A 13,007-nucleotide genomic window follows, 5' to 3' on the forward strand; every position below is an offset into this window, starting at 1 on the left:
TAGATGGCGCCAGATATCATTGAAGCGATGTTCTGTCATGATAGTTCTCAGCTGCTCTTTTTAGTTTAACCAGTTTGCATTATTTTATTGCAATGTTTTTCCTTATTCAGATTTGTTTCAAGACTAAAGTTACAGTTAGACTTCACTTTGATGGTTAATGCATGCAATGTTGTTGTTTTATCACAATAGATTGGTTTATTTACATTTCAAAAACCAGAAGCCATTCATTTACGAATGTGATTGCCCTTTAGTTTACATATTTAAATGTTCAGATATTAAGATTTGAATGAGGCAAAATAACATGCTTTTTCTCTCAAATATATTGTTTAATCATTTGTTTCGGATGTACTGTAATTATTTTCTGCATCATAATTATTTTCTGCTTAAAAACTAATTTGGTGTTCAAAAAGTCTTTTTTTCAAACTTGAGTCTTGAAAAAGAGGGGGTCGTCTTATAATCAGGGCTGTATTGGCCCATCAGTACATCAATTCCCAGCAGGAAGTCACCCCGAAATGCCCCCAAATCAACAGGAAGCAACCTGATAGCAACAGGAAGTGACCCATATTAACAGGAAATGACCCCAGATCAACAGTTAGTGAACAAAAATCAAAAGGAAACAACCCTAAAATACCACAAATCAACAGGAAGTGACCTGTTAGCAGCAGGAAGTGACACGTATCAACGGAAAAAGCCCAGAAATAAACAAGAATTGACCCAGTCTTATATTCGGGACAATACGATATTAAAATATATGATAATATAGATATTTTCTTTTGGGAAAAAAAGTGAAAAAACATGTCTTATATGCATCTTTCCAATGCTGAATCTGAATATATGCATTGAACACACACCAATCCCCCCCCCCCCCCCCCCCTTTTTTTTTTTTTTTGCACTAATTTGCAGATTTTCGCTTATCGCGGCGGGTTCTGGTCCCCACTAACCGTGAAAAACAAGGGATCACTGTACACAGTGGTCACGGTGAATCATCCAAAGTCTTTCCAAACACCCACTCAAGTCATCTAGTGAAAATTTCATTGACAAAAAAAAAATGTTTTTTAATATCGCAGTATAATATCGCAATATCTCCCAAACCCCCCAAAAATCGCAAAAATAGTTTTTCCAATATCGTTCAGGCCTAGTCACTTCATCGAAGTGCATTTCCGATGTGAATCAGTGACTAGCTTAAAACTTTTTACATCTTAATGAAAGCAAAACTGAAGATAGTCATATGAAAAAGTATCTGAACCTTTTGGAATTTCTCACATGTCTGCATAAAATCACCATCAAACGTGAGCTGATCTTTGCCAAAATCACACAGATGAAAAAAACAGTGTCTGCTTTAACTAAAATCACCCAAACATTTATAGGTTTTCATATTTTAATGAGGATAGTAACTGTTTTGTTCACTTCTTGTTGAAATTTCTTTCGTAACAAGAGGCAATAATTTGAGGCATGTCTTAACCGGAAAATTCTGTATGTACAGACGTTTTTAAGTCGAGGTACCACTGTATTTTTTTTTTTTTTTAAATCATGGTGTTGTTACATTATCGGTATCGCCCAATACTACACAGCCGGGTGTCGGAATCAGTATCTGGAGTCAAAAAAATGGTATCGAGTTGTAAATACATGATTTGAAGTACCTAAAGAGTCTTCTCTTGTGCTCCCAGCTGTCGCTCCAGGGCGGCCCCGACGGCGGCAGCAACGGCGCCGACAGCCCGAGCTCGTACAACAAGTGGCCTGGCAGCCCCAACTCCCACAGCAACGACGACTTGGACGCCTGGAATGGCTTCCGTCCTCGTGCCAGCTCCAACGCCAGCACGCTCAGCGGGCGCCTCTCGCCCTTCGTGCCTGAGGATGACTTGGGCGAAGCCGAGGCGCACATGGGGTACCCCCCGGGCCCCAAGATGACCGCCACCCTTCCCAGCCTCTCCGAGATGACCGGCTCTTTGGGCCGCAGCTCGGAGAACGTGGTGGACAACCTCTTGGACAATTTCAACTTGCTGTCGCCTAGCAGCTCCCAAGTGGGCGGAGGGTCGGCGACCCCCAGTTCCTCCCAACCCTCCCCGATGATGCCGCCCGGCCCTGGGTACCCGTCTTACAGCTCCCCCGGCATGGCGTCGCAGTCTCAGCAGGACTACCGCAAATGCGTGTACGGGCAAGCGGGGATCAACGCCATGTCGCCTGTTCCCATGCGAACCCTCCCGGAGAGCGAGCCCCCCTTCGGGAGCGCCGCCAACCTGTACGGTTCGGTCCAGCTGCCCGGGCTCCTCAAGGAGCTGCTCACATCTGACACAGATCGGCACGTAGACCTCCTGCCATCAGCGGACTCAGTCGTATCTCCGTCCGGCGGGGGTTGCGCTCTCCCGCCGTACGGTGCTCTCCAACACGTGTCTAAACTCCCGTCCCATGCCCTCCCCCACGGCCGCCTGCTCATGTCCCTCAATCAAGGCGGAGGAATGCATTCCGTCAAGAACCCCGGGCAGATGCCCTACGCGCTCTCCGGGCACCTGGGCGGCGGAGGCCCGCTCGGCAACTTCTGCCCCCTCAACACCAACGGATACGGACGACCGGGCCCGGTGCCGCCCTCCCACCCGGAGAAGCTGCCCAGCGATCTAGACGACATGTCCATCGAGAGGTTCGAGTTCGACATGGATACCGTCCTTCATGAAACTCTGATGGACGGGGACGCGCTGGACTTCAACTTTGAGCCCGTTCAAGGGTTCCCCCATGGGGTGAAGACCACTACGCACAACTGGGTGTCCGGCTAGGAAGTTTTTTTAAAAGTACAATCAAACAAGACGGATTTTTGCCGTTTCTGTACCATCTACATTCCGGATAATCAATTGCCAAGTTTGGATCCGCTGGAATGATTCGTCTTTACAGATTAAGTGCCAAATTTGCCTTAATTAGGGAGCCGATTCTCATACTCGGTTGGAGTCGGATGAATCATCGACTAGGTAACTGGACTTTCCGCGTGTCTGATAAGCTTCTTCAGTCGTAAAGACCACCTCTGTGAAGTTGGCGCCCCATCAGATGCAAATTTGTATAAAAATGATGTAAATCATTTGTGCCACATTTGTGCTGTCAAGTTTCATTTGTGCTGCTAGCGTTTTTGAGATATTCACAATTCTTTTATAGGTCAACCATTTTGATCTCAACCGGCGAAAAATGGTGTCAGTCGTTTGTGCTTCGTGCGTGCTGTCAAAATTTTTGTTTGTGCCGCAACCGTTTTTTAGATACAGTGTACTTTTAATTTGTAGTGATGACGTTGCGCAACCCCCATCTACAGCGGAATAGAAATTTTTAACAGAACGGCACAAACGTAGCACAAACGAACAGCACCGTTGTGGTTCCATTTCTGTCGCTGTGTGCCCTGCGACTGGCTAGCAACCACTTCAGGATGTACCCTGCCCCCTGCCTGTTTTAGCTGGGATAGGCTCCAACAGAGTGTAGGAGGTAGCGGGAGAGCGACAGGCAGATCGGTGCAGCGTTTGCAGTGATGCGGACTCTGTACCGGTCCGTTGTGGTGAAAGAGCTGAGCAAATGGCGAAGCTCTCAATTTGCCAGTGGATCTACGTTCTTACCGTCACCTATGGTCATGAGATGTAGGTCGTGACCGAAAGAACAAGTGGCCAATTAGTCGATTAATCGATGAACTAGTTAGTCAGAATAATCGAGTAACAGGATAGGGAACATAGAAAATAAAAATACCTGAGCTGAGCCTCAAATGTTTTGAAAAAAAAAGAATAAATGAGGATCTTACTATAACAAAAGAACAAATGGCTAACTTCTTTAAGAGGCAGGGACAAAAAAAAAATTGCAGCACAAACGATTGACTCCATTTGTAGCCAATTTAGAGCAAAATAACTGACGAGAAAAGAATTGTAAATATCTCCAAAACGATAACAGCACAAACGTAGCACAAACAATTGACGTCATTTCCATGTAAATTTGCATCTGTTGAGGGACCAACTTCACGGAAGTGTAAAGATCTGGAAGATTGTCCGCTTGACTGTCAACCGTGGTCTGTGCTAGTTTGTTTTTCTCGAAATGTTTGCTAAATTCAAGTCATGAGGAGCACCTGGAAAACATCAGTCCTTAGGTCTGAAAGCGATACAAGGCTCATGCGATCTGAATGATCTCACATTACAGGGATATGATAATCCATCTACGATATTCTATGAAAAACACAAGCTATTTCTAAATGGAAAAATGAGACAATGTTTATTTTTTTTGCACTGTGGCGGACAATCTGTCAAAAACTGTTGTTTTCCTCACAGATGAGAATATTTCACTTAGTGTTGCGCCGATACCGGGACCGATACGACACTAAAATCGGTATCGGCGAGTACTAAGAAATAACGTGCTGACATTGTGCTATATGCACTTTTCAAGATATAGTTGGCACTTGTCACCCTACTTAAGTTGATGATAGAGTTTATCACTAGTAGATGTCCATTTACTGCCACCCTAGGAGCACATTGATAAATTAATCTTTTAAAAATCAGTTTAAGCTAGTTATGACTTCATTTGAATGTCAGTGCATCTGCCTGTACCAACATGGCCACCCTGAGGCCATTTTTCATGCTTCTGCCATCAATTCCAAGCAAAACGGCTTTAGGTCGGCCATGTTGGTAGGGGCGATGAAAGGTCTTTTCATGCTTCTGCCGTCAATTGTAGACGTCCAAATCATTTGAAGCGGGAGGGCCAGACCTCCTACTTCAAATGGATTGGACATCTAGCGATGTCAATGGCAGCCAATGAGCTGTTGGATAATGTATGACCAAGCCATCATAGCAGTTACTTTACATTCAAGTGGGTATGCAGTCATTTAGTGCTTACATTTTTAAAAAGTATTGGGCGGAAAACACAGACAAGGCTGAAAAAGCAGTTTCCGCTCTTGCACCCCTCTTTAAAAAAACTGCTGTATTTTAAGCCAAAACAACTGTTGTGTATGATAGAACAGTATGTCTATATGCTGCCATAGCAGAATCATGGCGCATTAAGCCCCAAACTATTTTTAATTTGCCCGTTTTACCCTGAAACCCCTGTTTACAGACGTCGCGCAACCGCTTTTGTTTCAACCCAGCCGTAAAACGAAGGTAATTAATTATATTTATTATTCAAAATGTCTATCATTTTTAGCTTAGAATCATTAATTGATGTCTAATATTTGGTTTAAAAATAAAAAACGACTTTTAAAAAAATGGCGTCACAATTAAAAAAATGGTGTCTGTAAAAACGTCACGGATATTTACCTCATAAGTATCGCTTAATTGTTTTTGTTTTTTTGTTTTTTTTTATACTGTCACATTTATTTGATATGTTAGATAATAAATAATCGATCCAAACAAAGAAAAATGGGGGAAAAAAAAACGTTTTAAAAGGCAAATATATGAAAAAGAAAATCTCGACCACTCCTTGATGTCTGCGATTTCTGCATCGCGACCCTTGTTATATTACCATGTTTCACCCATAAAATCCCCCAAAAATCCAGCTGTGGCCATTCGCAGCTGTATCTTGACACTCAGTGATACATGCTACATGGAGTTTTTGGATCGAAACAAGATAAGTAGGCGATAATATGTCATTAAAGTCATGGCGTCTGTAATTCTGCTCTCGCGTGCTGTCACCTCCAGATAGGGTTTTGCTGTTTAAATTTTTTAAATGCTCTCCTGTTCAAAATTTTTCTTCCCCCAGAAAATTGAGATTTTAAGCTTTCCAATGATGTATCACACGTACATATCGGACAATTATGAAAGTTGGCTAAATTGGGATTCTCATAGCGGAACTAAGTCACGTGAGTGTTTTCCGCCATATATTAAAAAAAACAACAAAAAAAACAAACATGGTATTGGTACAGTATTGGTATCGGCATATACCCCACAGCCTGGTGTATCGGGAGCCAAAAAATGGTATTGGTGCGACGCTAATTAAAACAAAAGAAAAAAAAATATATTCGTCCATTTTTTAATAGGGTGCCATTTGGACACAACAGACTGGACACTGACAGAGGGGACATTTTGTGCTAAAGTGAGCCCTCAGCCTAGCTTTGCTAGCATAATAGCTAACATGACTTTGGATTCTTTGATAATCTGTTCTTCTGCTAATCTGAAAATGACCTGTAAATGCCCTTAAATGAACTGCAAGTGACCTGTAAATGCCCCGAAAATCGGACAATGACTGTGATTGCTCTAGTTTCGAATGAACGAACATTCCCAGTTTAAACGGATTGGGCGTGGTGCACCGTCAATGCAGCCTTAGAGTTAACTGAGACACCATTATGGTGGAAGATTTTAGTTGAAAATTGTTGGTTCCTTTTTATCATTTTTCTTAGACATTGACACCTTTTTAAAACGATAACTCGATTCTTGGCAGGAGCATATCGATAACCTTTTGGGATACAAAGTATTACGATGTATCACCATTTCGATATTTTGTCACACCCCTAAAGCGAATGCTACGCTAACGCAGCAAGTTACATTTAGGCTAGGTTCATACTACAGGTCTTAATGCACAAATCCAATAGTTTGCCATAACTGTTTTTTTTTTTTTTTTTCAATTTTTCTTTGCTCGGATCGATTTTGTATCATCTAACATATCGGAGAAAATGCGATAGTAACAAAAAAAAATACAATTAAGCGATAGTTATAAGGTAGACATCTATGACTTTTTTACAGACGCCATTTTTTCATTGTGACATAATTTGTTTAAAATACGTGAGTGAATAATTTTTTTAAGTCGTTTTTTTTTTTTTTTTGATATTAGACATCAATGAATGATTCTTTTTTTTTATTTTTATATTAGACATCAATGAATGATTCTAAGCTAAAAATGACTGATATTTTGAATAATAAATATATTTAACTACCTTCATTTTATGGCTGAATTGAAACAAAAGCGGTTTCGCGACGTCTGTAAACGGGTGTTTTCAGGGTAAAACAGACAAATTAAAAATAGTTCGGGGGCTTCATGTGCCATGAATCTGCTATGGCAGAATATAGACATATTGTTCTATCAAACAAAACAGTTCTTTTGGCTTAACATCCAGCAGTTTATTTTAAACAGGGGTGCAAGAGCAGAAACTGCTTTTTCAGTCTTGTCTGTATTTTCCGCTATGTGAATAGAAACGAATTACCCAATTAACCCTTGTTTTGTGTTTGGGTCAAAACTGACGCATTTTCACGTTTCGGTATGCGAAAATCAAGGGTATTTGTTACATGCCCAAACTTTAAAATGGGGCCGAAAACAAGATACTGCAAAAGTTGAGTATTTTCAGGCGGAGTTAAAATAGATCAAATTTGATCCACTAGCAAAAATATGGGCATATTTCAAATACAATACAAGGGATAATTTTTTTTTTTTTTTTTTCTTAGAAAAACCTTATTGGTATAGTACCAGTAGTACCAATAAACTGGTATGGTAACGTGGCTTGGTGTCAGAAGCCAAAAAAATGGTATCGGTGCAACACTACTTTCTATTTTTGGAGTTGTTTATTGCCCCTTATAAGACGCTTCTGCTTGTACATAGCTTAAAATTGTGTATTACCATGACATAGTATATGTTTACTAGATTGTAGTATTGATATACATATATTTCAGACATAAATTATTGTGTTTAATACAGATTTTCTTCTGGTGGACCACCAGCACCGAACCTTAATACCACGAGGGGCCTATTTAAGTCGTTCATTCCTACGGGCTTGAAGTTGTTTTTTTTCGTGTGTGTTTTTTTAGCTATATAAATATAGATATATATATATATCGTAGAAATCGCACAGATCTTCTCTTAAAGGAGCGTGGCGGTTCCTTCAAGATATTTACGAGCAGTGCTTTTTGTGCAGCTGTGAAATAAGTGCCAGGTCAAGGCCGTGTGTTCTCAGTTCTCTTCTTGTTGTGTTTTGTACTCGAAAGTTTTTTTCTTCAACCTTACTGTCGTATTGCGGGTCAGATATACCAGTCGTTTTTTTTTTTTTTTGTTTTTTTTTTTTAATTTGGTCCTGGACTTATGAATCAAACAGCGTTGCTTCTGTATAATAGACATTAAGTGCCGTCAATGGCAGACAATGAGTTAAAAATGAAATTTGTTCTTCCTCTTGCCAAGATGGCCCTTCCTGACAATGAGTTTATCACTAGTAGACATCTAATCCATTTCCATTTCATATGGGTTAGATGTCAGATGCTTTGTCATTGATAAAATGAGGTAAATAAGCTAGTTATGACTTCATTTGACTGTGAATGGATTGACTTTGACGTTGCCCCTACCAACATGGTCGCCCTTAGGCCATGCTAGAAGCAGCGACCCAAGCACTTTTCGTGCTGCTGACTTCCATATATTTTAGATTCATTACACACAACTGAAGTAGTTCAAGCCTTTTATTGTTTTAATGTTGATGATTTTGGCAAAAAAGGAAAAAAAAAAATTTTTTTTTTAATCCTTATCTCAAAAAATTACTGAGGTGCCTTGATACAGCACTCTGGGAACAGCCTATTCGCTCAGAAATTTCTTTCTGTGTCTTAGCCTCTTGCTTAAAGGTGTCAATGATGGCATTCTGGACAGCAGTCAGGTCGGCAGTCTTGCCCATTATTGCGGTTTTGAGTAATGAACCAGGCTGGGAGTTTTTAAAAGCCTCAGGAATCTTCCGCAGGGGTTTTGAATTAATTTGTTGATTCAGATGATTAGGTTAGTAGCTTCTTTAGAGTACCTTTTCATGATATGCAAATTTTTTGAGAAAGGGATTTTTGTTTTTTCTTCACTTTTTTTTTTTTTGCCAAAATCATCAATATTAAAACAATAAAAGGCTTGAACTACTTCTAGTAATGAATCTAAAATATATGAAAGTCTAATGTTTATATGTACATTACATAAAATAATGAACTTTATCACAATATGCTAATTTTTTTAGAAGAACTAATATATGTTTAAAAGTTGAGAAATAAGCTAGTTATGACTTCATTTGAATGTCAGTGCATTGACTTTGATGGGAACGTCACCCTTACCGACATGCCCTTAGGGCGGCCATGTTGGTAGGGGCGACAAAAGGCGTTTTCGTGCTTCTGCCATCAATTCCAATGAGTTCATCACACGAAGACGTCAAATCCATTGGAAGCGGGGAATGTGGCAGTTAGTTCATTTGCTGCCAGACCTTCCGCTTCAAACCGATTGGACATCTACTAGTGTTAATTCAATTCACTCAAGAAGGATGACCTAACGCCACATTACTGAACGTCATGTGCTGTCAATGCTAAAATACGTTCCGCTACGACTAAGAGGGATAATTGATGTATAATTTTTCACCAAATAATTATAAATCGTGAAATATCGTAATATCTTCCGCATGGAAACTGACCCGCAATTTAACAGAAGGTTTCAAGTTGAACTCGTAAATATTTCAAAACATGTTTTTTTCCCCCAATTTTTTTGAATCGAAGGTTGTCCGTTGCCTATTAAACACGCTACAAATTTGCCTTGAAATGACTACATGTACATAATTTGTATATATATATTTGTGCCGGTCACTCAAGTCAGAATGAACTGGAAATGAATGCACAGGGTTCACACTCAAAGTTAAAAAAATATATATTCTAAATGTTAATTTTTTGTGGATATTTTAAAATGATTTCAATCTATGCATCGTATTTCTTCGTTTCATGTTGCTATTGTCCTTTTTTTGTCATTAGAGTTGTTAGGGATGTACGATAAATAGCGCTGTCTTGTCCTTGTTTATATTGTCAATCATGGGTGTCAAACTGAGGGGGTGGGGGTGCAAATCTGGCATCATTTTGGAGTCCACGAAATTATGGTAGGGCCGATACAAGGTCTTTTCATGCTTCTGCCGTCAATTTAGATTAGTTTATCACTATCACGTCCAATCCATTTGAAGCGGGAGGGCTAAGTTTGTTCTCGTTTGTGCTGTAAAAAGTTTCTTTTTGTAAAAAGTTTCTTTTGTGCTGCTATCGTTTTGGAGATATTGAGATATTAATTTCGAGTGATGACTTCAATCACAGCACCTCCGTCACAGCTGACGAAGCTCAATAACTGAGGGTGTCTCAACAACTAGCACAAACCAGGGCCGGTTAAAGGCAGGCATGTATGAGGGGGCAGTCAGAAATTTGTAGGGGGCATCATATGTACACATCATGCCCCAGCACCCCCTTATATTTCCAAAGCAGGCCACACACCTCTAGTGGCTTGGCGGTGAATTACAGAGCAACGGGTTCCCTTGACTTCGAATGCTCATTGACGACGTAGGGCAGGGGTGTCCAAACTTTTTTGCAAAGCGGGCCAGATTTGGTGTGGTTTACCTGTGTTTTTTTTTTTTAAAAGGGAAAACAATATTTTATATTTCATCATTTTCTATATTTATTATCTGTATTATATATTTATTGATTATATATGAAATTTTGATTTATTATATATTATATCTTTATAGTTTTCTATATTTTGGAACAAATATTTAATATAATGTTAATTTTAGGCTTACAGGGTTTAATTATTGTCATTATTATTATTTTATATTCACGTATTTGATTAAAAAAGAAAAAATATATTCTTTATTTTTTTGGGGTGGGGGTTATTCCAGGAAAAAAAACAACTTTTAAAATGTTTTTTTATTTTTCTTAATTTGATATAATGTCAGTACACAATTACAGGTATTTTTATTTAAGGTTTTATTTAAATATATATATATATATTTTTTTTTTTAAGTATTCAAGAAAAAAAGGTTTAGTTATGAGTGTTATTTTTTTCTTCCTGATCCTATTTTTTTTAACGTATTTTTAAGTATTGCTGCCACAGCAAAAAAAAAAATTTAAAGTCCAGTATTTATCATGTTTTTGCATGCTTACCAAATTTTTACAAGATAGTTTTTTTTTTTTACATGATGATTATCTCGTTTTTACGTGACAATATTCATGTTTTTACATGATATTTATCACGTTTCTACATAATCATGTTCATGACCACCAATGGATATTTTTTGAGGGAGTGGGGAGGAGGTGAATGAACTTTCAATAAAATGATGTGGTGGGCTGGACCTTGAGTAAAAATGTGGGGGGCCGACCATGGCTGACGTCCTTCACGTAGAACAATATATTAAAGCAAATTTTAGCAAGCCATTCTGTGTGTCACATTTGCGTTATTATTACATTTTTTAAATGAATAATTTCAAGTAAAACAGTCTCGATTCCTGGTTAAAAGCAAAAAAAAAAAACAAAAAAAACCGTACAGTTAGCATTTGTTTTACGTAAATATTGCGAATTATGATGCTAGTTAGTAAGCAAACGTAGCAGCCGCCTTATTAAAACAAAAGAGCTTTTTCCGTTGAATATTCTTGTGAATAAATGCTTAGATCCCTGAATTCTTTATATATATATATGGACGTAAAACAGTCTCGTTTCTTTGTTAAAAGAGAAAAAACTGGGCAGTTAATATTTCTTTTACGTAAATATGTCGAAGAATGATGGTAGTCTTTTAGACAATGTGGCGGAAGCCTTACAACAAAGAGCTTTTTACGTTGAAAATTCTTGTGAATAAATGCTTAAATTCCTGAATTCTTTAATAGATATGAACGTAAACAGTCTCGATTCTTGGTTAAAAGCAAAAAAAAAAAACGTGCAGTCAGCATTTATTTTACGTAAATATTGCGAACTATGACTCCAATGCCGTAGCAGCTTATTTCTCCCATTGATTTTTTTTTCACAAAAAAAAAAATGCATGCATGGTATGAAATATATAATAATGACCTTGAATCCTTAAATAAGTCATTCCTGAGACAATGCTTCCTGTTTGTGTGCACTACAGCTTTTGTACTTTTTCAACCTAAATCCGGATCGCTGCATGTGTTTTGAGAATAACTTGGACTGACTTCGACCGACTGAAGCGGAGTGTAGTACGGCCCCCTACTTGAAGGCGTGGCGCAGTGCCTGGAGAATCTGTCCCATCAAAATCATTATGAAGTCTATGGATTGAACTATAAAAAAAAAATGTTATCATCCAAAACGATAGCAGCACAAACAAATTTTTTTTTAGCACAAACGAATGACATCATTTTTCTCTAAATTTGCATCTGACGGGGGCGGGGGGCACTTCACGGATGTCCTTGACTAGGGTTAACATTTTCTTTTTCTTGTCTTCTTAAAAAAGAAGAAGAAATCACAATTTTGGGTGATAAAAAATCAGGAGAAAAGTTTGTTGTCAACTCATTGGCTGCTCATTGATGGCGTTACAAGTCCAATCCATTCTGGACGTTCCTCCTGTCCAAAATGGATTGGACGTCAATGGCGCTGTAGAAGATCAGAATTAGACTTGGACATTCATTGTTGTCAATGAGTGATTGGTAATTCCTAGTTCATTTTAGGGTGGCACTTGCTGTTGATTTGAGTGCATTTCCAGGTCACTTCCTGTTTATCCTGTTGATTTTGGGGCATATCCGGGTCACCTCCTGTTGAGTTTGACACCCCTGTTGAGAATATTTCTATGGTGGAGGAAAATGAAGGTCATGGCGAGAATACAGTAGATTTTTACGCTACGCTTTTTGTAAACGGACAATGTTGTTATTTCTTGTACTTAGCTGGTGTTTTCACAACATGCAAAGCTAATTTTGACATTTCACATCGTACGCATTGAAAAGAAACTGTTTTCAACGCCTTTTATAAGAAAACAGCATGAGTCAAGTCTGTTACATAGTGCTGTCATTTGCAATCCGTACAAATTGTTTCATTTTCAATCATGAATAAATGTACTTATGTGTTGACGTCTGTGTTGGATTCATTTAATGATAATTTAAAAAAAAAAAAGGAAGAAAATGGATTATTGAGCAAATACTGTATGTTGATAGTTGATTTGTCCTTTAGAGCAAATCCAAGTCGAAAATATTGTTGGGCTTCTTAACAGGAAATATTTTCTTTTGTCTTTTTCATTTTTATTCCTTATATTAGCATCTTTATCTTATTTTTTATTCATCTTGTTATTATCTTTTTTTTTTTTTTTTTTAAATAAAATATACA

General features: G+C 38.4%; 1 protein-coding gene across 1 annotated transcript in view; it reads left to right on the top strand.

The window, feature by feature from the left end:
* foxo1a (forkhead box O1 a) overlaps nucleotides 1-12,754 on the top strand; it is a 91,368-nt gene extending 78,614 nt beyond the window's left edge. The window contains exon 3 of the mRNA XM_057838080.1: nucleotides 1,668-12,754. Within this exon, the coding sequence (XP_057694063.1) occupies nucleotides 1,668-2,768 (1,101 nt within the window). The 3' untranslated portion in view covers nucleotides 2,769-12,754. The remainder of the gene's footprint in view (nucleotides 1-1,667) is intronic.
* Nucleotides 12,755-13,007: the final 253 nt, after the last annotated feature.

Source organism: Corythoichthys intestinalis, chromosome 6 (assembly GCF_030265065.1).
Source record: "Corythoichthys intestinalis isolate RoL2023-P3 chromosome 6, ASM3026506v1, whole genome shotgun sequence".
NCBI classification, from domain to species: domain Eukaryota; kingdom Metazoa; phylum Chordata; class Actinopteri; order Syngnathiformes; family Syngnathidae; genus Corythoichthys; species Corythoichthys intestinalis.